We start from the raw sequence: 22,774 nt of genomic DNA, 5'->3' as shown, positions 1-22,774 counted from the left end.
TTCAACTCAAATATGTGGCATAGGATCTGTGTCTATACAGACTTTATTAGACTGACAATTGTGGTAAGGATCATCTCTAAGTTTGCTATCTCACAAGTGGCTCCTAGGTCAGGGTTGTCATAATGTCCTCTTATTATGGGGTCAACCTCCTTAGAGCCCACCTAGATACTAAAATCACTAAAGGGCCCCAAACTAGGAGTTACCTGGATTATTCTTTCCATAACCTCCCTCTCAATTATCTAATCCATGCCCAAATCTTTTTGGTATTACTTCCCAAATCTACCCCAAACCTTTAGCTTCTCTAAGTGCAGCCTGGCTACCCTATGCTAAGCCATCAGTGTCCTTTGTTTTCATCTCTGCAATGGCCTCTTACCTGGTCTCTGATCTCCCCATATCTATTTGTTATCTCTTCACTTCCAGTACTTTATCTGCAAGGCAGCTGAATTGATTTCTTTGACATGTGAATCAAATCATGTCACGTTCCTGATTAAAACAGGAAGCAGACTAAGTGGATGCAGCAAAGAAACCCCAAATACGTGGTTTATGCAAAGGAAGGCAGATTGTTCAGAGCATATAGGTGACCAAGCTGCATACTGTCATGTAGGGATCCAGATTCCTCCTATCTCTTTGCTTCCCATACCTTCAAGCATTGCCTTCTACTCTTCCAAATCAAATCAGACTCTAACCATATTCATATTCTAGCCACTGGGCTGGGGGAGTGAAGAACAGAGAGCACATGCGCAGTCATTTTGAGAGGAAAGCCCAGAAGTTGCACGTCACCTCTGCTCACATGTTATTGAAAGAGCTTAATCATATGGGGGCACATCTATACAAAGAAGGCTGGAAAGTGTACCCTGTAACTGGGTGGGCATTTGTTGGGTAAAACTCAAAAGTTTCTTAGACTAAAAGGGTGGGTGTCTTGGATGTGGAGGACAGCCAGTAGCTCCTTTTGCACCCTCCACTGGCTGCTGTTGCTGACAGAATGAAACCCAAACTTTTCACCATGGCCTCCAAGGTGGTCTGGAATCTCTCTTCTTCTGCTACTCTTCCCCCTGTTCACTGGCTCGTAGAGGAGCATCTCTCCTATCTGCCTCTGGAGCACTCTGAGCATGTTCTTTCCCTGAGGTATATGCACTTGCTGTTTGTTCTGCCTCGAAAGCTCCGAAGTCGGGTCATCTCAGGCCTGGCTGCTTCTCATCTTGTGGGGCTCAGCTCAGATGTAATTTACCTTGAGAAGCCTTCTCTGCTCGCTGCAGGTGGATTGTTCAGGCTTGCTGTGACTTGCCCTTACCTAGTCAAATTCTATCATGATTCTCTGTTTTGTTGACTTTAAATCGTTTTTACCTCTCTAAATTTGTCTTATGCCTTGTGGTACTTCATCTTGTTTGTCAAATTGGTGGTCTTGAGACATGCCTAGCAGATTAGTAATGCACACTTCTGGGTATGTCTGGGTGGAACTTGAAGTGTGAATTTGGGGAGTATATCTAGTCTGTGACCTCTTCCTCTCAGGCTCTTCCTTTGCCCTCTGTTTTCCAGATGTCATGAATGAGCAGTTTTCTTCCATCATCCCCTTCTGCCATGATATTTCTGCATTGGAGTCAGCCAGCCATGAACTGAAACTCCTGAAACAGTGAGCCAAAATAAAGCTTTTCCCCTTTATGTTATGGATGTTGGACATTTTGTTCCAGCAACAAAAAGATGCCTAATACCACGTTTGTATCTTTATGTATTTAATTATCATCTGCCTTCCCCTCACCCTAACCCTAGAATTTGAGCTTCCCGGGGGCTGAGAACTTGTCTGCACCCTTTATCATTGGTACAGAACACAGTTCCTGGTTCATGGTGCAGACTCAAAGTACTGGCTGAGTGAGCAACAGTCAGCTTAGGACCTAGTACAAGCACTCCTAAGCAGAAGCATTTCTCTTCAATTGGGGGAATACTTTCCTGCTCTATCCTCTTATCCTCTGCCTCCAGTCCCATCAGGCTGGAGCCATGGCCTCCCTGTGACAGGTGCTGCTTTCTGACTCAGGCTAGGTCAGTGTCCTTTGTTCTATGACTTCATCACCTATTGGGCCAATTCCATTTGTTTTCCATTCCTGAGATGGATTTAAAATCTGCTTGCTATTATCCTGGGAGACTTGGGGGGAATGAATGAATTACCTGAAATAAGGAAATAAGTTGTTATAACTTATTTAATTATATGCAGGATGATTTTCAAACTGTCTCCAATTAATAGATCTTCCAAACAACACCCTCTCCTACCCCCACCTAGCCCTCCAGGACCTCATCTGTGCACGTGGAGGAAGGTGAAGATATCATACCTATAACAAGCAAGTCTGTGCATTAAAATTCCCAGAGAGTTACGCAGGATAAGAACTACCCCAATAATAATAATCCTAAATGTTATTTATATGTCATTTCTCTGCCAAAGTCATCTAGGTACCTCCCAAAAGGACCGTGTAGGAAAAATTCCACTGTCAGCGTGTGCCAAAAGTCTTAATAAGAAGGTTCAAGAGGTTTCAATTTAAAAAGGCTCATTCAGTGGCCTTTCTCCACTCAGAATAGAGTCCGTTCCCAGAATATGTGCTCTAGCAGTGGCCCTGGGAAGATGGTCCCTGTCATCTTTAGGGACATTTATCTGAGGAAGGCAGACTCCTGTGCCAACGCTGAGACATTTCTCTGCCCTAGATGGAATTCTATCATCAAGAGCTGGTTTTGCTAAAACATTGTCATTCCCCACAGAGGTGGATAAGAAAGGCCCTGAATGTGGTGGCAAAAGCTATCCAAAGGACATTGCTTTGCAAATAGTGCTTAATGTGGTTTTAAGCAGAAAAAAGATTTCTCTGGATCATGAATAAGTGTGGCTGTCAGTATAACTGTCACTGTTGAGTTAAATAAAAACTCGAACATCAGAAAGAACATCTTAAAAACCCAGTAATCAGTTTTACCCATTACTTTACATATACTTTTCTACTTACTGATTCCTAGGGGAATAAAAATGCTGTAAGGAAAGGGAAAAAAAGCCCCTTCTTTGAAGTCAAGTTGGAGAGCGAATATGCCAGAGGCCCGGTAGAGATGTCTGGGTTTCTAGCTCCATCTCAGGTGTGCAATTTGGTGCCTAGGGGGGACCTGGGTCTCGCTGGCAAAAGGTGGAGGTGCTTTCCAGTCAGTTCTGATGAGAAGCCAGACCACCGAGCTGGAAGAGGAAGCTCTTGCATAGCTGCTAGTGCTGGTGGGTGAGGCCACTGGTGTTTGCAGATTCTGCATGTTAAGCTGTTGACCTGGTGACCTGCAAAGACCCAGGGAGTCGGTTTCTGTTCAGAGAAAACAGATTTGATTGGCAATAGCAGCTAATGAATTCTTACTTGGAGGCAAACATTGACTTCATCTTTAAACTCCACGGAGCCTTGGGAAAGCTCAGGCTACTCAGAGCTTGTTGAGGAATTTTACCTTAGTGATGAGGATTTGGGCAAGATCTAGTCAGTGGGAGGATGAAAGGTCAGCATCCCATGGATTTCACAGATGGTAGGGTCAACAACCTGCCTCTCAAGTGGGTCAATGCCCAGGCCAGCTGCTAAGGCCACTGCGAGGAATTTCTAGCCCTGAGGGTTCATGTGACCTTACTGAGGGGACTGTGACCATTTACTCTTATGTTGGAGAGGAGGAGGTGGAGCACCAGGGGGGTGCCCAAGGTCACAGCCCACTTGAGGGCTTCCTGATCAGAAACGTCAAGGACCAGCGTTGGTGATTGGATAAGAGATGCATAGCCTAACATTTTATAGTGAAAATGATCAGAGCTCTGAAAAGCAGCAGCAGATGCAGCTCCACAAGAAGCATGGCAAGAATGTCCCGGGCCCACCTGCTATGGAATGCAAGGGGGCAGGGATGCAGGCCCACACATTCCTCAGCTCAGGCTGGGAGCACCTGCCCTGGGGGCTGGTGCCTTTTTGGCCAGGATATCTTGTCCTGAACACCCCAGACTAGAAGAGAAGGCTGAAGGCTCCACAAAGAATGCAAAGGAATGCACTTTTAGGTTGTAGCCTCATTGGTGAGGGCAGGGCTGCCGCTCCCAGCCGTTGAGAAGAGGAGGGAAATAAAGAGGCAGAGACCAGGACCCAAAAATCTATCTGTCACAGCTACAGGGACAAAGCCCAAGGGGCTTCCTCAGAAGTGTAGCTTTTGTCACTTTGTAGATACACAGTCCTTTATTTCTGTGGCTTTGTAGTATGTGAGCATGTGGACATTAGTGATGAATATGTTCATTGAGCATGCACTTCCCAGGTATCAGTTGGGTCCAAGGCAAAGAAGAAGATGCTTTCCATGCTGGAGAATCTCAGTGTTCAATGGAGGGAGCCAGAGCCAATGAGGCAACGCAGGCAAAAAGAACCCTGCTATGGCACGGCAGCGGGAGGGCACACTGACGTCTGCTTGCAAGGATGGAAGACTGCTGTAAGGAGAAGCAGACATACTTACGGAGTCTTCCTTTTAGGACTAGAGAAGGGAGTTGTGTGTTCTAAGCAAACTTTTCCCCCAAAGGGCCAGATCGGCTTTGCAGGCCTTGCAATCTCTGTGGCAACCACTCGGCTCTGCTGTAGCAGGGCAGAAGTAGCTGGAGGGAACTCATAAGTGAATGGCTGGGGTTGGTTCCAATAAAACTTTATTTACAAAAAAGAAGAGTCAGATAAGACTGGCCCAATAAGCTATAATTCTTCAACCCCTATTCTTTCCCTGTGATAGGTAAAAGCCATTTAACACTCACAGCAGCCCTCTGTGATGAGATGAAGGAGATCTCAGGCAACTCAATCAGAGTAAACAACCAGCATGTGACGGAGGCAGGATTTGAACTCAGGTCATCTGCCTTCAAGGTCAAAGCCCTTGGCACTCGCACTTTACTTATCTATGAGGTAAACTTACAAATCACTTTACAGCCTTTGCTCCATCCTTCTCTCTAACCCTCGTCACTTCCCTGCTCCTGTGTTCTTTGTTCTGAATGCTTTTCTTCAGACATCCATAATTTTCTCGGCACAGTGTCAGCCACTTAGCAGAAAGTATTCAAAGAGGGTAACACAGAATCCCTGGGTTCCGTTGGTTTGTGATTCCATCAGGACAAGACGTTACAGAAGAGGAATATGAACATGGTGGGGAGGAGGGATGTCCCTTTTGCTCTGGAGTCTTGTCCAGTATGGAAGGAATCTACTGTGCCACACTGCCGGCCACGTCCGGTTCAGCCCTCCAGGAAAGGAGGAGGGACATCCCTCCAGTTCTCACTGGAGAGCCATGGAGAGCCTGAACACACAGAGCCAGGCTTCTACCTCTCCCTGCCGGGGTGGGGGAGCTGCACACGGAAACACTCGCTTTCTCTGCTCCTACGCGCTCATTTATAGACATGGAACCTCCCCTCGGGGGAAGAGCTCACCCCAGAACTGCCTGTGACAGGGCGGCTAGGCTGCGAGTTCTGCTATTTCAGCAGCAAATTTATCAGCAATGAAAATACTATCTTGGTATCCAAAATCTCAATTCTTTGGTCTTATTTCTCAATCCGTTTGTAAGTTGCTGGGGAGCCAGGCATGATTAACCGAGCTCACTGAATCCCTCAACGAACAACTCAAGAGAGCAATGAGAAGCACTTTGGGCCTGCCCCGCCCCTTAAAAAAAAAAAGGACCAAAATTGCTGTATCGTAGGGTTCAGAGGAGGTAGAAGAGGTTGGAGTGGGCTTAAGGGAAGGAAGGGTAGGAGATTTGGATACCTTCTCTAAAGAGACAAGCAAGACTTCAAGGATGAGGAAGTTTTAGAAAAGCGAAGCTCTTGGCATATGTTTGTCGTTGCTTGGAATCAGGACCTTGAGGCCTCCACACTTTAAAAAATTTCCTCTCATTTCTTATCTGGGAAGAAAATCTGGCTCAGGGACTTGTACAGGCCACCAGAGATAATTTTAAGTCTCCAGGGTGTCCACTGAGTCAGAGAAACTTAGAAGGAACTGTAGAGATAATGGAAGCTGCTTCTATCTGCATGTCCCACACATGGGCTGCCTCAGAACTACTTGGGGTGTTGAGAGAAGTACAGGTGTCCAGTTACCCCTGCTGGAGGTTCTGACCCAGTATTTCTCCGGTGGGGTGGGTGGGGTGCTTGGGGGGTGTTTTAATGAGCCCCCTACATGACTAGGTAGTGAGGGTTGGTATAGCCGACAGGTGACCACCCCACTTTAATTTCAGCACTCCCAGGTGAGTGCACCACCTCACATGATAGCTGTTCCCAAAGTTGCATTTGAGGGTAGTGCCTGTAAGTTCATTGCTTATATCTGACCAAAGGCCCTGTAAAGCGTCAAGGGACATAGAGCAGCATGCCAGGAAAAATCACCGTGCTGTACCAACTGTCAGAGACACAGTCATCTTGCTTGTTCGATGTCTCCCTCCATGCTTGACTTTCTGGAGAAAACTCCAGTCATATTTACATCCGTGCATCTGTACACTGCTCTAGTGCTTCCAGTCTCATCTTTGCAATGGACTCCTAACTTCCTGGCTGGCTTGTGACTCAAGGTAGCTACTCCGACGTCTGACATGGCTTGACGGTTTCTTTCTTCCTTTTCTTGCTCTCCCGTCTTCTCTTTCTTGAGATATAGGTGATGTGCAATGAATGGCACAGGAATAAAGTGTGCAATGTGCTATGTTCTGACGGACGCATACATCCGTGAAACCATCCCCACAGTCGAGGTCACGGATGCATTCACCCCCCACCAGAGTTTCTTTGTGTGCCTCTGTCACCTGACCCTTCCTCCTCTCATCTCCCACAGCTGCCGATCTATTTTCTGCTTGCCTCTTTCTGATCTGGAGCTCTCACCTGCTCTTGTCCCAGGCCAGTCTTCCTGCTGATCCTCATTCCATCTACCAGTATCCGATGGGTCCGGTCCGAGACCTTCTCCCGTCCTCTGTGGCTTAGCCCCTCAGTGGAGGTCTCATAAGTCCTCCTGCTTCCCACACTGGGTGCGTTTAGCTCATATTACACATGATGATTATTCAGCTAGTACTGTACTTTCGGTGTCTAATCTAGAGTTACCAAGGATAAGTATCACAGTATAGCCATTCTATACCAGGAGTTGAATTATGACACATAATTCGATTATGTATCATTATACAGCACATGTAACCTATTTTATTACATAATATGTTACCTCATATGGACACAACATATCCTATACTGATTTCTCTAATTGTCATGCTAGTCATATGAGGAAGGTCCTCATTCTTTGTGCTGTCCATAGATACCATACTTGACTTGCTAAAGGCAAGATACACTGTGTCTGTGGATTCTTCTGCAATGACAGCTCTTAACCACAATAGATTTTTTTCTTCTGAAGTGCACCACTTCTCTCATTAGAAACCTTCCTGGTGCAGTAGACTATACCCAAGATAAAATAAAAGTTCTCTAGACTCAAAGTCCCTCACAATACCCTATTATTCTGCATTGATCTTGTTTCCAGTAGATGAGTAATTTTAGCTATTTCATAGGCAGTCTGTATTCCAAATAAATATTGCTTGACTGCTGTAAAAATCCTCTTGATATGGCTGATTTCAAACTGATCAGAAAGATGGCTCTGTTTGCCTTGCTGGGAGTCGGGGAAGGCAGGCTAACTCCTCCTAATCCCACAAAGGTGCTATGCGAAGCCAGTTCTCCCATTCGGAATTTATTTATATCAGACTTGAATCCATGGAACATTTGATATGGTTTTAGCATTTTCGTCTCATGAAAGGTGATTTTCTGGGTAAAATGTAACTAGAACAGTGTAGACTTCCTTGAGTTAAAAAAAAAATAATACCCAGAAAGATGTTATTTAAAATCCATAGCACATTTTACTACCAAATGTAAAACAACATAAATTATATTTATACTAAATATTTGGAAAATATTGGTAATGACAAAATACCACATTTCTTTCAAATTGTGTGAAGTTAGTGTCGTCATATGCAGCTGTGAATCTAGTTTCCCCAAAGTCAGTCTCCTGCACCTGTCTCACCGCAGGGGCACAAGGTGAGCAACTTGGATGTGGGCCCAGACTGCTCCCTGAGGCCCTTACGACAGCATTGCCTCTGGTCTGTGCCATCTTACGGAGTCACTTCCTCTTAGTCAGTGGCTGTAGATAAATTAGATTTCTTGGTTTTTTTTTCAGATCAAACTCTGTTTCACACTTATTCTTTCCGCCAACAAATATTTATGGAGCACGTCTAATATTTTAGATGCTTGGGCTACAACAGTAAACAAAATAGAAAAAAAAATCATGAAGAGTATATTGTGGGAAGGAGCAGGCAGACAGCCCACAAAATAAATCAGTAAATATATCTATGGCATAGTATATGGTGATATGTGTTAAGATGAAAAAATAAAAAAGAGAAAGGGATAGGAAGGTGTGTGTGTTTGTGTGTGTGTGTGTGTGTTTGTGTGTGTAGGGTTTAAAATGTGGGACAATTAGCTTCTTAGAACACAAGGCTTGAAACTAAAATTTATATGCTTTTTCTTTATTGGTAAGGAGATCTTTCTGGGAAGCAACAGCAAGGGACAAGCCAAGTGAGGCGGGCAAGGTTGGAGAATCAGGACAAGGTGTGTCCCCTGAAGGTCATTACCCAGGGTGATGTACAACTGATCTCTGCATCTCACAGGACTGGCTTCTCAGAGGCCCTAAGAACCACAGTGTCCCAGGGCTTTCTGTCCACAGTGAGCAAAGGGGAATGATCTACAGGTTCCTACATTTCTTGGCCATGATTCTGGGTGGTACCTATGTGATCACCAACCACATCCTGTGGCATCTGCTACCTGGCACAGGTAGGGAAACCCTGAGGTGTGAGGTAGGAAGCATATGGTGTGGGCAGGCAGGGAGGCGGGCACAACTTGGCTGTGGCACCTGACATCGGTGGGGCCCCCGCAGAATGGAGCTCTGGAGGCAACTGGAGCGGAAGAAATAGCAAAGAGCTCTGGAGACAGGAGAAAGGCAAAGGACCTGGGGTGCTGCATACAAGGTGTCTGATACAGGGAGTGGCCAGAGGTGGGGCAAGAGGAGCCCATCCAGAAGATGATGTTCTAATAGAGGCTGGAGGCTATGTGATTATCTGGGAGACAAGATTTGCAGGCAGAAGAGGTATCAAGAGCAGAAGTGTCAGATGAGAGGAGACTTGGCATGATCAAGGGGTGAGGGCCCAGTGTGGGGGGAGGCCAGAGCAGCTACACTGGTATGAGGGGAAGGAAAGTAGGAGAGAGAGGTTACAGAGGGTGCTGGTCGTCAGCTCATGCAGGACTGTGGGTGATAGAAGGATGGTGAGTTCTCACCAAGTATGATTAACAGCCACTGGGCAGGGCATGGCAGGTCTCCACTGACATTTCAAAATGATTACACTCTGGGGTGTCCGTGTGGAGAACAGACTGCAGGGCCAGGGTAGAAGTAGAGGGATAGTAAGGAGGGTTCTGAGTTGTCCAGGTGAGAGGCGCAGGGACAGAGACCAGGGTGGGGCTGTGGGGAGTAGAAAGTGGCTGAATTCTGGATGCTTTCTGAAGGCAGAACAGTATTACCAACAAATTACCTGACATATCAGGTAGATGCCGTGGCAGAGAAAGGGGAGAGGTCAAAAATTAGCAACTAGAAAAATATATTTCTCACTTACTGGATGGATGCTAGTAAAAAAGGTAGTTTCTGGGAAGATAGGAACTCAGCTTCAGGCACTCAAATGTAGGAGATTCCATGAGAGCAGCTGGAGAGTGGAGAGAATCAATCTAGAGAGGTAGCTTTAGGAGTCTCCAGCATGTAGATTGCAGATAAAACCATAAATTAGTTTGGGGCAGCCCAGAGGGTGAGTGAGTAGTGAGGCTGAAAGGCCTGAGCTGAGAGGTGGTTGGAGGTTGGAAAGGTGAGGAGACATATCCCCAGAGACTGAGGGAACAGAACCAGGAGAGGGTGGGGTCCTATGCCCTAAGTTGACATTGCAAACCACATAGTGCGAGTTTGGAGCTGGAGTGTCCTCCAATGGCCCATGTGGTAAGGCTCGGTCCCAGATTGGAGATATTGGGAGGTGGTAGGAACTGAAAAAGGTGGAGCCTGGGGGGAAGTTTTAGGTCACTGGACACATGCCCTAGAAGGAGGCTGCAGGACCTTAGTGCCTTCTGTGTGTGTGTGCATGTGTGCGTGTGTGTGTGTGTGTGTACCCATGTGTCCTGGCCCTAAGATAAGCACATTCCCCCAACAGGTGATTCTTGCCATGATGTGCTGCCTTGCTACAGACCCAAAAGCAAAGCAGCCAATTGGCTATGAACTGAAACCTTTTTGTGAGCCAAACTAACTCCTTTTTCTTTATAAGTTGATTGTCTCAAGTATTTGTTACTGTAATGGAAAGCTGACTGACACAAAGTTCTTGTGAGTAGAAAGATGCCTACTTTGTGGCATCTCTGAAAGCTGGAGCTACCCTAAGTTCCATACCTCAGTTTCCTTATCTGTAAAATGGTAACAATCACACCTTTCTCTAGAGGCTGTTATTAGACGATTCCATAAAAAGCTTCATAAACTTTTATATATTACACAAAGAGGGCTTCATGTCACATTAGTTACATCGGTGATATTTTGCCTTCTCTTTTTCCCTCTTTTCTTTATTTCTTTCACTTCTCATTCTTTCACTTTCTGTCTCTTCCTCTTTTTGTTTTGTGGAGTAAGAAGAATCCAGAGGACAAAGTTTCAACTTCATATTACTTCCAGTGTGTATACATGTCTTATGCTTCTACCATGTAGAACAGGAGATTCAGTGTTGCTTTTTTCTCTTTTTGAGTTTTTCCCAAGGACCTAAAGGTCAAAAAACAGTAGGTGCCAGATCACCCATAGAAGAAATTCTAAAATTGTGAAGCAAATTTTGTGACCCTTACCCATTTTGGAGTATAATGGAAGTTTTTGAAAGATGCAAAAATAGGAGGGAGAAAATTTGGAGAGAGATAACAGGGTACTGGTAAAATCCCTCATAGAAACCAAGTGAGGATGACTTCAAGAATACCTCTTGGGGGGCTGGGGATTTAGCTCAGTGGTGCCACTGCCTGCCTCACAAGTGCAAGGTCCTGAGTTTGATCTCTGGTACAAAAAAAAAAAAAAGAATACCTCTTGAGAGCAGAGGTAGAGATTGGCTGAGTAGCTGGTCAGTGGTGGTGTCTTAGTTACTTTTTTACTGGTGAGACAAAATACCCAACACTCAAAGTTAAAGGAGGAAAGATTTATTTTGGCTTACATTTTGTGGAGGTTTCAGTCCATAGCCAGCTGGCTCGTGGTGGGGTGGCACAGGAGAAGGGCATCACAGAGGAGAAATAGCTCATGGTGTGGCAGGGCAGGCAGAAGGCAGTGAGCAGTGCACAGCCAACAGCAGGACCAGCAGCAGCAGCAGCAGCCTTCTTTCTATCCCTTTGTATTCCATCTAGGCTGTAAGCTTATTGATTAATTGCACCCTTAATCTCAATATCACACCCTTAATTCCAGCATCACACACTTTAATCTAGCCACCTTTGAAATTCCCCACTTATGACCACATGAGGCTTTGGAGAGACATCTAGATACAAGCCATAACAGGCAGAATGAGCAGAAGGCTGCTCAGAAAAGAGTTAAGTATCCAGAGTTGTGTTACCTGAGCACAAGTTTTGATCAAACTGTAAGTCATCTTACAGGACTCTTGACACGAGGATCAGTGGGGATGGCAAAGCTACCTAGCAGGGGCTGTGGGACTGCTAGATGTCAGAGGGTGTCATAAGAGGCAGTATGAGAAGGCATTGCTTAGGTCAAGCAAGTGGAATCTTCTTGGCATCAGCTATGGAACTAGATTGCCCAGGTTCCCCAATCCACACTTTGCCATTTTCTAACTGTGGCCAAGTTATACACTATCTTTGTGCTTTAATTTCCCACCTGCACTGTATGAATCTATGCCCAGAGAGCACCAGTGCTAGACTGCACCCAACAGTTCTTTGAAAGGTTTTCCTCTAATCCTTCTGCCTGAGGGTCTTGAACTAGACTCAGTGAGTTGGAGGGGAAGTTAGGGAGAAGAAGGGTTTCCTCCTGACCAAAGTATGCCGGCTCCTCATTTCTCTTCTCATCCTTATCTCCTGTGCTTTTTCCAACCTAAAGTAAGTCCACTGGGTGAAACAAAAGAATTTTAAATAAATACAATAAAAAATAAAACTATAGGTAAGCAAGCAATTACAATGGTCTGGCTTGTCGTTGTAAGTACCTGCCTTGATTGGAAACGCTTTGCAATCTGCCTGGGATGTCACTCAGTGTGGGAGGACCAATGTCCCAGGAACCTCAGTCAGGCTGCTTCCTGCTGACCACCAATCATGTCCAATGAGCTCATCCAATAAGTATAAGTTTAGGGATTATTTTGAAACTAGTTCTTTCAGCAATGGCTTCTGATTCTGCCCATAAAATTTGGGGGCAGAGGAACTTCTTTCAAGCTGTTCACTGTAGAGATTGGGGATAAGTGGTGGTATTTCTAGAAGCAGCCACTTCTCCATGACATCCAAGCATTTGTTGAGGTAGTAGAGGTTCCAATTTCTCTAGGAGAAATCTGGGTGTACTATGAGATGGAAAAAGGCAAGGCGTGTTGGCCTCCTTGCAAATCACCCATGAGGAAGACTTTAAAAACCTTTTTAGTAGTTTTGATTTTGTGTTAGCCTTCCGCGACTCTAAAAAATATCTGAGAAAAATTAACTTGAAATGAGGAGAGTTTATTTCATCTCTTGGTTTCGGAGATTTTAGTCCATGGTCACTTGGCCTCCTAGGCTTTGGGTCTTTGATGAGGTAGTACACGGTAGAAGCACATGGCAGAGAAGGCTGCTCACCTCATGGTGGCTGGTGGGCAAAGAGAGACCAGAAGGGACTGGAGTCCTGACATTCCCCCAGGGCACACCCCCAACAACCTAACTTCCTCCTGCTAGGTCCTTTCTCTTACATGATCCACCAATAGTGCCACAAGCTCGGAACCAATCCTTTAACACATGGGCCTTTGAGGGAAGCATTTAAGATCCTAACTATAGCAGATTTGGGGTGGTGTGGGGGAGGATAAAACTCTATTAAGTCATTCTAGTAGTTTTAGGAATGTTTCTGGGTTTTTCTAAGTTGTCCCTGAATCACATGCCTTCCTTTCCTTGCTGTTCAGGTATCTCATTTTGGCAACTAACAGTTACCAGCTGTGAGAAAAATATGGAGCCAATTCTTTAGGACTGACACAGAAGATGGTCTTCCTGCAGACAGATGGCACCTCCGGCATTGCTCAGATCGGCCTTCAGAGCCCACACTGCCTTGGATGTGTGCCTGAGGTCAGGGGTCCCCCCGACTTGCAAGCAGGCCCCAGGCCAGCATGACAGACGGGTGAGGATGGGGCCGGCTGGCCGGCCATATAGGATCGAGAGACACTTTGTGCCTGGGGAGCAACTGCAGTGTTGTGCTGTCTCCCTGATGCCCCTGGTGCTTTAACACAAAAATTATAGTTTACTATCACACTGAAGGAGCGATTGTGCACATCCTCAGTCAAATGCCCTCATGTGTGGAATCAAGTCAGAGAACTCTGAATCTCAGCCTGGATTCAGCCTGAATTGACCAAAACAGCTCACTGGGGGCAGAAAATTAGGATTTGTGTAGTCTGATCACTTACTCTTTCCAGGCAAATCCTGAGAGTAGAGTGAGTGCTTTTTGCTTGTGTGTTCCTTGGTGATATGGACAAGGGAGTACAGGCTTGGATAGCCTGGGACAGACTAGGGAATAGCAAGGCAACCAGGGCCTGTAAATGAGATACAATTTTAGGACTTTCCCCCTTGGTCTTTGAAGGCATTTTCCTCCACTCTTCTGCATAAAGACCCATAAAGACCCTGTCTATTGGACAACTGGAATATTTCTATCTGTGGCAATTGGCTGCTCTTGGTTGTTAGTTGCTGGTCCTTATGTGTTATTCTGTTGCTGTGAAAAAAAAAGTACCTGAGATCAATTGCACTTAAAAAGAGAAAAGGTTTGTTTTGGCTTACAGTTTTGGAGGTTTTAGTGCATGGTCTGTTGGCTCCATTGGTTTTGAGCCTGTGGTAGCGCAGTACATTATGGCAGGAGTGTCTGGTAGAGGAAAGTTTTCACCCTACTGCAGTCAAAAAGCAAAGAAGCATCAGGAAGAGATCAGAGTCCCACTATCTTCTTCAAGGATGCACCCCCCAAGACCTAACTCCTTCCCACTTACAGATTCAAACACCACACAGTAGTGTCACAGGCTGGTGACCAACCCTTTAACACGCGGACCTTTGGAAGATGGTCACGCAAATTATAATGCCTTGCAGGGGACAAGGCCGGAACATTGTGTGCTGGTCTGAACATCTGAATTTATTTTTGTTCAACACATTTGCCTGGCCAGAAAGGTTGAAAATACATAGCTTCCAATCTGTGCGATTCAGGATTAGTGGATTTCTAGGGAAAGCTAGAGAGTCTTCAGGGTTTTGTAGATGGATAAGGAGTGGGGAAAGGGACCCTGTGGAGACAGATGGGTGAGTCAGAGTAGACTTTACTGATGGCAAAGGAAATACATCATTATGCCCACCTGTTCTTTCTTATTCCAGGTGACAGCAAAGGGGGACAGGAGAACTGAGTGAATTGATGCATTTTTCAGACTCTGTTATATCTTAGGCCCTGCATCTGGGTTTGAAAGATATGACTTCCTCCACGCATGGGTGTCTTTCAATGGTGTGCACCATTTGTTAAAATAATCAAAGAACCATTTAACGGAGGAGCTGGGAAGTTGCTAGGTCTCAGCGTCACAGGGATCCTCTTGCTGAAGGTCACGTTTAGGACATGTGTGTGTTTGGAAAGACACTTGGGCCACATTCAGTATTGCACTCATAGCCTTGGTTCTGCAGTCCTCTTACTGATCAAACCTTACGGTTTGCAAGGCATTATTCTCAGCACCTTACAATTGTCAACTCGCATAATTCTCACAGCAAGCCTCTGATGTAGGCACCATTATCCTGTGCGTTTTATGGGTGAGAGATTAAGGAAATAACTTCCATAGGTCACATTATTTGAGATCCCACACGTAGCTTGATGCAGACCCTTGGCTCTGTACTCTGTACTCTCAATCATGAAGCTTTGTTTTCTACCCTGTATAACTAACGGACAGTGCACATGTCTATAGGCCTTTCTTTCTTTCCTGCTAGGTAAGGAGCTGCCTATGGACAAGCATCACCTCTGGCATGACTTTTGTCCTTCTCAGCAAGTAGCATAATGCCTGGTACCTAGTCGCCACTCAACGAATGCATTTTTAAACCACAACTCTTGGTCCCACTGGCAGGGCCATTGTCTCCTCCGTGGGGCAAACTGCAGAATAAACAGCTTTGGTTTTTATTTTGCATCCCAGCTTCTGCTCAGCCCATTTCTCGCACTTCTGGGGCTCTGTACCCTCCACCCCTCCTGACTGTTTATTATACAGGAAGAAGCTCTGGGGGAGCAGTCAGCTAGGTGTGACCAGCCTCTGGGGTCTGTTTGTTCTGGCCACATGTAGCCATCCACGGCAAAAGGTGGCATTCTCAAAAGCACCTCCTCCCTCAAGAGCTCGCTCCTCTGCCCCTAGGAAGTTGCCTAGTAACCTCCCTTTTCCCTTCTCCCCATGGCCATGTGCAGCTCCATTCCGGTTTCCATCACCCGCTCAGCAGCCCTAGCCCCTCTCAGGGGCCTCACCACACCTTTCTGCTTCATCAGCCCACCATCAAACTTACACTCTCTCCACCTGATCCAGCGAGGATCCCCTCATTTTTCTGCCTTTGATAGTTTTGTGGAATTCTTCATGCCACTTTAAAAATATTAACCTCAAAGTCAAACTGCCCAAGAAAGAGGCAAAAAGCAACAAACCCAAAACAACCCAACCCAACCCAAACCAAACCCAACACACTGAAAATAAAAAAATTCCAGTAGATGACTGAAATTTTGTAAGGGATTAATCCCAGCTTCAGGCAAGTCCTTTTTCCTTTCCCTTCAACAGTCATACATACTGTATCATGCCGTCATGTGTGTGATAGGAGATGATTCTGATGCAAGATGGGATGACATACAGCATGTGAGGTGTGATCAGAAAATACAGAGGGTGTTTAGATTTTAAAAAAAATTATTACAGAGAGATGCATTGCCATTACTCCCCCTCAAAATAATCCCTTTCACTTTGAACACACTTATCCCACAGTTCTCGCCACTTTCTGAAGCAGCTCTGGAAGTCCTCTTTCTTGAGTGTCTTTAGTTGTGCTGTCGTGGCTGCCTGGATGTCCTGAATTGATTCAAAGTGTTTACCTTTCATGCTCATTTTGACTGTGGGGAAGACCTGGATGTTGCACAGTGCCAGATCTGGTGAATAAGCTAGATGAGGACACACCATTATGGCTTTATGACCCTGCCTTTTTGTTTTATGGTACTCAGTAGCAGTTCACCATATTTTTAACCACATCTCTTAAAGACACTCACGAGAAGACTTCCAGGATTGCTCCAGAAAATGGCAAGAACAATGGAATACATGGATTCCAAAGGAAGGGACCTATTTTGAGAAAGATTTAATGACAGTGTATCTTTTGTTATAATATATTTTTTAAAAATTAAATAATCGCTGTATTTTTCCATCATCCCTCTTATAAAAGTAATAGGCAGGGCTGGTATTTAGTTTGGGACCATAAGATCATTTTCCTCTGCTGCCCACTTCAGAGACTGGCAGAAAGGAGGGTTCCTATCTCTGTCTCAAAGGCCATTCAACAGCAAGTGGCATGTGGAGGCTGGCGTGTTTGCTGCCATTTGCCTGGTGGTGGCCAAGGGACAACAGGCCAGTGCATCCCCAACCCCACCTCCTCCACAGAGAAAGGCAGGTTCTCTGGAGATGGGGAGAACCACTGCTTCTTAGTGTTGGGCCAGCGCATCCGTGTGGCCCCAGGCCTGAGTTTCACCAGCAAATGTGCATCTCTCAGCTCTGGACTTTAGCTTGCATTTCATCTCCCTGGTGGAGAAACATGCAGGTTACTTCCATGACGCTGCAGTCAGGGGCTGTAAGCACAGAGGATGAGCTGGTGGGGACCAGGGCTTTCTTGTCACCAAGACGCACAGCCTGCCTTCTGTAGCAGATGGCCCACAGTCCCCAAAGTGGCAAGTTCTGAGTAGGAGAAGAGGACTCGAAGAACAAAAGTACTGAGATTGTCCTCAGCACTGCCTGACATGCGAATGGTCCTCAAACTCAGGGGGTCATTTAGGTTGCATACCACACAGTCTACAGTCAAAGTGGGATGACTTTGGGCCTTTTAAAGCTTACTGTTTCTGTTGTAGGGGATGTCTTTTACTCCTCCATTGCAGCCTACTGGTTTTCTGTCTGTCACATCTGTTCACTTGAGCTGGAGATGTAGCTCAGTGGTACTCTACCACTGCATGTGCTCTGCATGCACTCAGGATGCACTGAGGGTTCAATCCTCAGACTGAAAAAACGATCTGTCCTCTCCAAACAAATAGCCATGTATATAACTACACTTGCATCATATCAGAAATTAAAATCAATTCAAAAATGCTCCAGACTGTATCTCTTATTTTTACAGAGGTTTCCAGTAAAGATGGAAAGTGTTGGAGGCCGGGGTATCATGACACCCACTCCCAGCCTCTCCTTAACCTGGCTGGATCCAGACTCCCTGGTTCTCTGCCTTCCATAGGGGCAGAGTCCTGATTCTCAGTCTCAGTCCCACAGGGGAAGTGTGGAGAGGGCATGTGGGGAACGATGCAGGCCTTGCCTCGAGAGAACCTCACAGCAGCCATTTTTATCCAAACTCTTCCTCCTTGTGGAAGGCTCCCAGGGCTAGTCATTTCTTCTTTATCTCTTAGGCTCAGAAGACTGAGTTCTGCTGAAATGACTGCCACAATCCACACCATGAAGGCTGGAGGGCACAGATGTGGCAAGCAGAGTGATTTTGCACACAAATTTATATCACATACGGAATTAATTCTTCACTATGGCTTTGCATTCCTGCAGGATTTCTTTCAGGGTATGAAGGCCAAGCTGTGAGGGGAACTTTGCTACGTGATAAAAGACTGGGGGAGAAATGTCTTGTTACCTAGAGAAAGGTAGGTATAATATTAATTTCATATTACTATTATGTGGATACTAATTACCATTGACTGAGTGTTTGGTAAATGCCAGGCACTTACATGAATGTGTTACATTAATTTTTTCACTTATTTCTTATACCAATCCTGTGAAGTAGGTACTGTTATTTCCCCACTGCACAGAAAAACAAAACTGAGGCTTATTGGGCATATAAGTAGCCTCTGGTGTCTGGTGGCCATCCTTGTTCCAAATGATTTCACATTAACTTTCATAATTTATTCTGCTTGGAAGCAACTCCCATCCTAACAGAAGAATCCATGCCCAGCAGAGTAAGTGAAGAATCCCTGTGTTTACTAATTTAGGCAGTGGCTGTTGGGAGTCACCCGCCCCACCCCGAGGTCTTTCCAGCTCTCTGGTTAATGCATTAGTTTTTCAGACGCTCTGTCCCTCTTTTCTCATGCTCCACCTCATACGCTGCCTTGGAGAACAAATATCAGTTTGAGTCATTTCAAGGGTGCTCCAATAAGCCTACTGCCCCTCCATTTCTATTTCCAGTTTACAGGACTGTGGAGGAACATTGCGATCTCAGGATGAAAAGGGAACATTAAGGGATGGTTCGGCTGCATCCCTGGCCACGGTTGTGCTCCCAATTTTGCCACTGGGTCTGGCGAATGCTTCCTTCTGAGCTTGCCTGAATTTTGCAGCCTCACAGCCAGTAGTACATTTTGGGAGAGGTCAACAGAACTACACGGGCAGCTGCTCCCGAAAACTCAGGGTTCACAAAGAGACAGAAGCTTGGAAAACAATAGGTGGCCCTCTCTTTATGTGTCATCTGGAAGCAGCTTTTGATCAGAATAGGGATACTGTGCCACCAAATGCCTACAAAAAAACAAAACAAGTTTTCTACATAAGACTATGACCCCTACATGACAATTTGTAATTCTTCCCCAGGACCACTCCATACAACTGCGTAGGGTGAACACTGAACAACTGAAAGTGTTCCATGATATACCTTAAAGACATAGACAACTGTGATTCAATTGCACCAAATCTCTGGCATATAGCACCAAGGTGTTTTGATGAAGGAATATCCTGTTCTAATTCATACAAATGGCCATATGGGCTAGCGGTGACTTTGTCACTCCTCCTGGTGAAGAAGGCAGATGGCTGAGTGGCAGGGAAACCCTGCAGTGGGGACAGCAATAAACAGGATGTCTGCACAGAGTCGGGAGAGAGCACCTGGGCTTGAGGCTTGCTTTTGACTTACCAGCACTGGCTCTTCGTGCATTCCTCCACTTCTGAGTCTCGGTTCTAATCTGCAGTGTGGGAATAATGATAGTATCAATGTCGTAGAATTTGCTCAGATTAAGAGGGTGTGTGTGTGTAGGGGGGCCAGTCTGGCCTCTGTAAAGCACCTGAGAAATCCTATCATATTACTTTTCCTATCATTAGCAGATTGTCAGTGTTATAAACCAGATGAGTCCACGCTGAAACCAGGGTTCCCAGCAAAAAGCCGGGACCATTCTGCTCATGCCTCCCAGGTAGCCCCGAACAGAAAAAGGACTCTTAAGAGATGAAACTAGTCAAGAAATTCAAGGTAAAATCAGAGTTATCCTTGATCAGTACCCAGAGCCACCAATGCCTAAAGTTTTTTGAGTGTTTATTGTTTGCTATGGTGTGTTTCTGTTGGGTTGCAGGAAGAAAATGATAAGAAGATGATAGGATTTCCAGAAAATAGTCACTTATTCATCCCTTGCCCAGTTGCTTATTCTGTGGCAAGCACTAGGCCAGGAGCTGGGGAAGCAGAAGCTAATGTGTCAGTGTAGTGAAGTAAAGGGAACAAGCGGACAGAGAGAGGCGTTTCCTGGACACCACACTGCAAACCAGTGTCTTTCTTATAACTATTTTGAGTGGGGATCAGGATGGGTCAGCAGCTTTCCTCCCTGTTCCTTTCATCTGTGTCTTCTTCATCCCCAAAACTTTCTCTTCATCTGCAGCCAGGCAAAGAAAGGTCAAGGGGGAGGAGCAAGTGAAGGAAGTTTTTATAGCCGGGACACAGCCAATCAGTTGATCTTGGAGAAAAGGCTGGCAAACACAGTTTAACTTTGTGTCCAAGGAGGGAGAGAGAGGATATTTTTGGACAGCTAATGATGACCTCCATAGGACAACTCCAGGTGATAGACCATGCCATGAGAAGACCAAGAAACAGTGGACACAGGAAAGTAACTTAGAACACACTGTGGTTGGATGTTGGGATGAGGGGGTGTGGAGAATCCTGCTATGTTCTGACCAGGGTCACTGGGAAGACCATGACATTGAGAAGGCAGGATGGTGGGATCCACAAAGGAAGTTGGCATCCACAAGCCCACAGTCTTAATTTGTGTAGAGAGAGTACAGTCGGCCACCCAAGGAAAATGTTCCCATCAGCAGTGCTTCTTTGTGGCATGCAGGAGACCTTCCTGACCTACCTCAGACCAGTCCAACAGTGAATCAGTAGCTCAATCCAGGTTTTGCTGACTCTGCTCCTGCTCTGCCCTCTGTTATTAGGCAGAGGGCGCCCATGATGTGTAAGGAGAGCTCCGTGGGGAACATGGAGGTGACAAGACAGGCATGTTACTGCTCGAGGCCTCTGGTGACCCATCACCTCTCAAGCTCACATGGAAAGCTCTTGGATCATCTAGCTCTGAATTCAGATCTTTAAACTTACTATCTGCAGAAGGCAGAGTTCTAAAATGATGCCCAAGATTCCCAGGTCTTGGTGTCCACAGTCTGTGTGGTTGTCTCACCTTGAGAATTGTGGGATCTGTCAGTTCGATGGACAGTACCACCCTTGATTGTTTACATGCAGTGGCAAAGGTGCTACGTTATGGTTTATATTTTCCACGTCCCCCAAAGGCCTGCATGCTGAAAGGCTTGGTCACCAGACTCTTGGGAGGTGAGAGAACTTTTGGGAGGTGGGGCCTAGTGGGAAGAAGTCAGGTCACTGGGACACGAGGAGTGTGGCTTGGAGGGGCTAACGGAAGCAAAACCCCCTCTTTACTTCCCTCATTCTCTCTCTCTCCTTCCAGCCACCATGAAGTAAGCAGCTTTGCTCTCCCATCAGGCAGTGCTGCCTTACCATAGGCCCAAAGTGGCAGGGCCAAGCAACCATGAACTGAAGTCTCTGAAATTGTGAGTCAAAATAAATCTTTCATATGAATTGATTAATCTCAGGTAATTTTTATAGCATCAGAAATCTGACTAACACATGCTGCCATATCACTCCCATTACCTTACATTATAGAATAGTGCACCATGGCAAACTGAAGAGAGATTCTCACTCTGGAATTGGGAAAGTCTGCTGCCATGTTGAGAGGGCCAGTTAACTGAGACTGACGAAAGACCCCACAGGAGCAGAGATCGAGGCCGTTGAGAGCCAGCAAAAGACAGCAACAAAACTTGCAACTCAATTTCTAAAAGAACTGCAAGGAACTGAATTTTTCCAGCAACCGTGGGAGTTTGGAAGAGAATCCAGCCTCACAGACATGTAAGGTTACAGCCCCTGTCAAGGCCTTGATTTTCTTTCTCTTTCTTTCTGTCTTTCTTTCTTTCTCTCTCTTTCCTTCCTTCCTTTCCTTCCTTCCTTCCTTCCTTCCTTCCTTCCTTCCTTCCTTCTTTCTTTCTTTCTTCCTTCCTTCCAGTACCAGGGATTGAACTCGGGTCCTTGCGCTTGCACAGCAGGCAGTGAAACCACTGAGCTAAATCCCCGGGCCAAGGCCTTGATTTTAGACAGGGAGTCTCAGCCAACTCGTGCCTAAACTCTTGACCATGGACACATGGATGTAAAAATTTGTGTTTTTAGGTTGCTAACTTTGTGGTAATTTTTTACACAGTGATACTAATAGAATATAATTGAGTAAGTCACTTTACTTTTCTGAGACTCTAGTTTTCTTTTGTTTTTGTTGCTAATTAATAAAAAGCACATTCCTTCTAAATTTATTGAGATAATGTATCTAAAAGAGTTTTATAAATTATCAAGTCATTAACACTGGTGAAAAGGATTTATTAACAATAGGCAGCAACTGGATAAATTAACATCGAAGGGAAAAACAGGAAATAAAGCATTTGTCTTTAAAAGTGTCTAATTAGTGCTTATTTTTAGAAATCATACTGGCCTTCCCTGCTATTTAATGATTTATGTTTTTCCTCCTTAGCAATCAGAGTTAGCAAAGCTGTCTGGTATGAGATTCAGAGGGAGCTGGGGAATGTCTCTGAGATGGATTGCAGTGTAGGTTATTTCTATTTAAGAAGTAGCTGCAAGAAGATTCTGCACATGTTTTGCCTCCAGTCATCTCAAGTCCCAAATCTTCTTGCTGGAGTTGCCGTTGCAGTGAAAATAAGAACTGGCCTAATGACTTAAAGATAAGACACAATCAACAGAAACCATCAGTGTCACTGGGACGTATTAGCGGGATGGCCTTTTAATTTGTAAATTCCTCCAAGGGTATGTCTGTTTGAGTGGGTATAAGTATGGATACAAAGTAATTTGGAGAATTTGGAGGGACAGGTAGGAAGAGAATATGCTTACTGAGAGTCAACACTAGGTTTTCGAAAAATCAAAGAAATAAAAATCTCCATCATTGCTGTTGAGAAATTTATAATTTTTATTAAGCATTCAAAATGGTCTCAAACCTTGGAA

General features: G+C 45.4%; 1 protein-coding gene across 9 annotated transcripts in view; it reads left to right on the top strand.

The window, feature by feature from the left end:
* The window catches only part of LOC106008094 (uncharacterized), a 120,188-nt gene that overhangs the window by 42,423 nt on the left and 54,991 nt on the right, over positions 1-22,774 (top strand). For 3 of the 9 annotated variants that reach the window (XR_015449075.1, XR_015449073.1, XR_015449074.1), the window contains exons 5-8: positions 1,537-4,904; positions 13,162-18,113; positions 19,549-21,267; positions 21,380-21,622. Coding sequence is in view for 6 of the 9 variants with exons in the window: in XM_087205787.1 (XP_087061913.1) it covers positions 4,738-4,904; positions 18,022-18,054 (200 nt within the window). In the remaining 3 variants the exon portion in view is untranslated. The remainder of the gene's footprint in view (positions 1-1,536; positions 4,905-13,161; positions 18,114-19,548; positions 21,268-21,379; positions 21,623-22,774) is intronic. The other 6 variants (XM_087205787.1, XM_087205784.1, XM_087205786.1 and 3 more) reach the window with 5 other exon arrangements.

This window comes from Heterocephalus glaber, unplaced genomic scaffold (genome assembly GCF_053883595.1).
Source record: "Heterocephalus glaber isolate CG9 unplaced genomic scaffold, H.glaber_assembly_v1.0 deba00000613, whole genome shotgun sequence".
NCBI lineage: Eukaryota > Metazoa > Chordata > Mammalia > Rodentia > Bathyergidae > Heterocephalus > Heterocephalus glaber.
The sequence above is the reverse complement of the archived record's forward strand: the minus strand, read 5'-3'. Positions and strand labels throughout refer to the sequence as shown.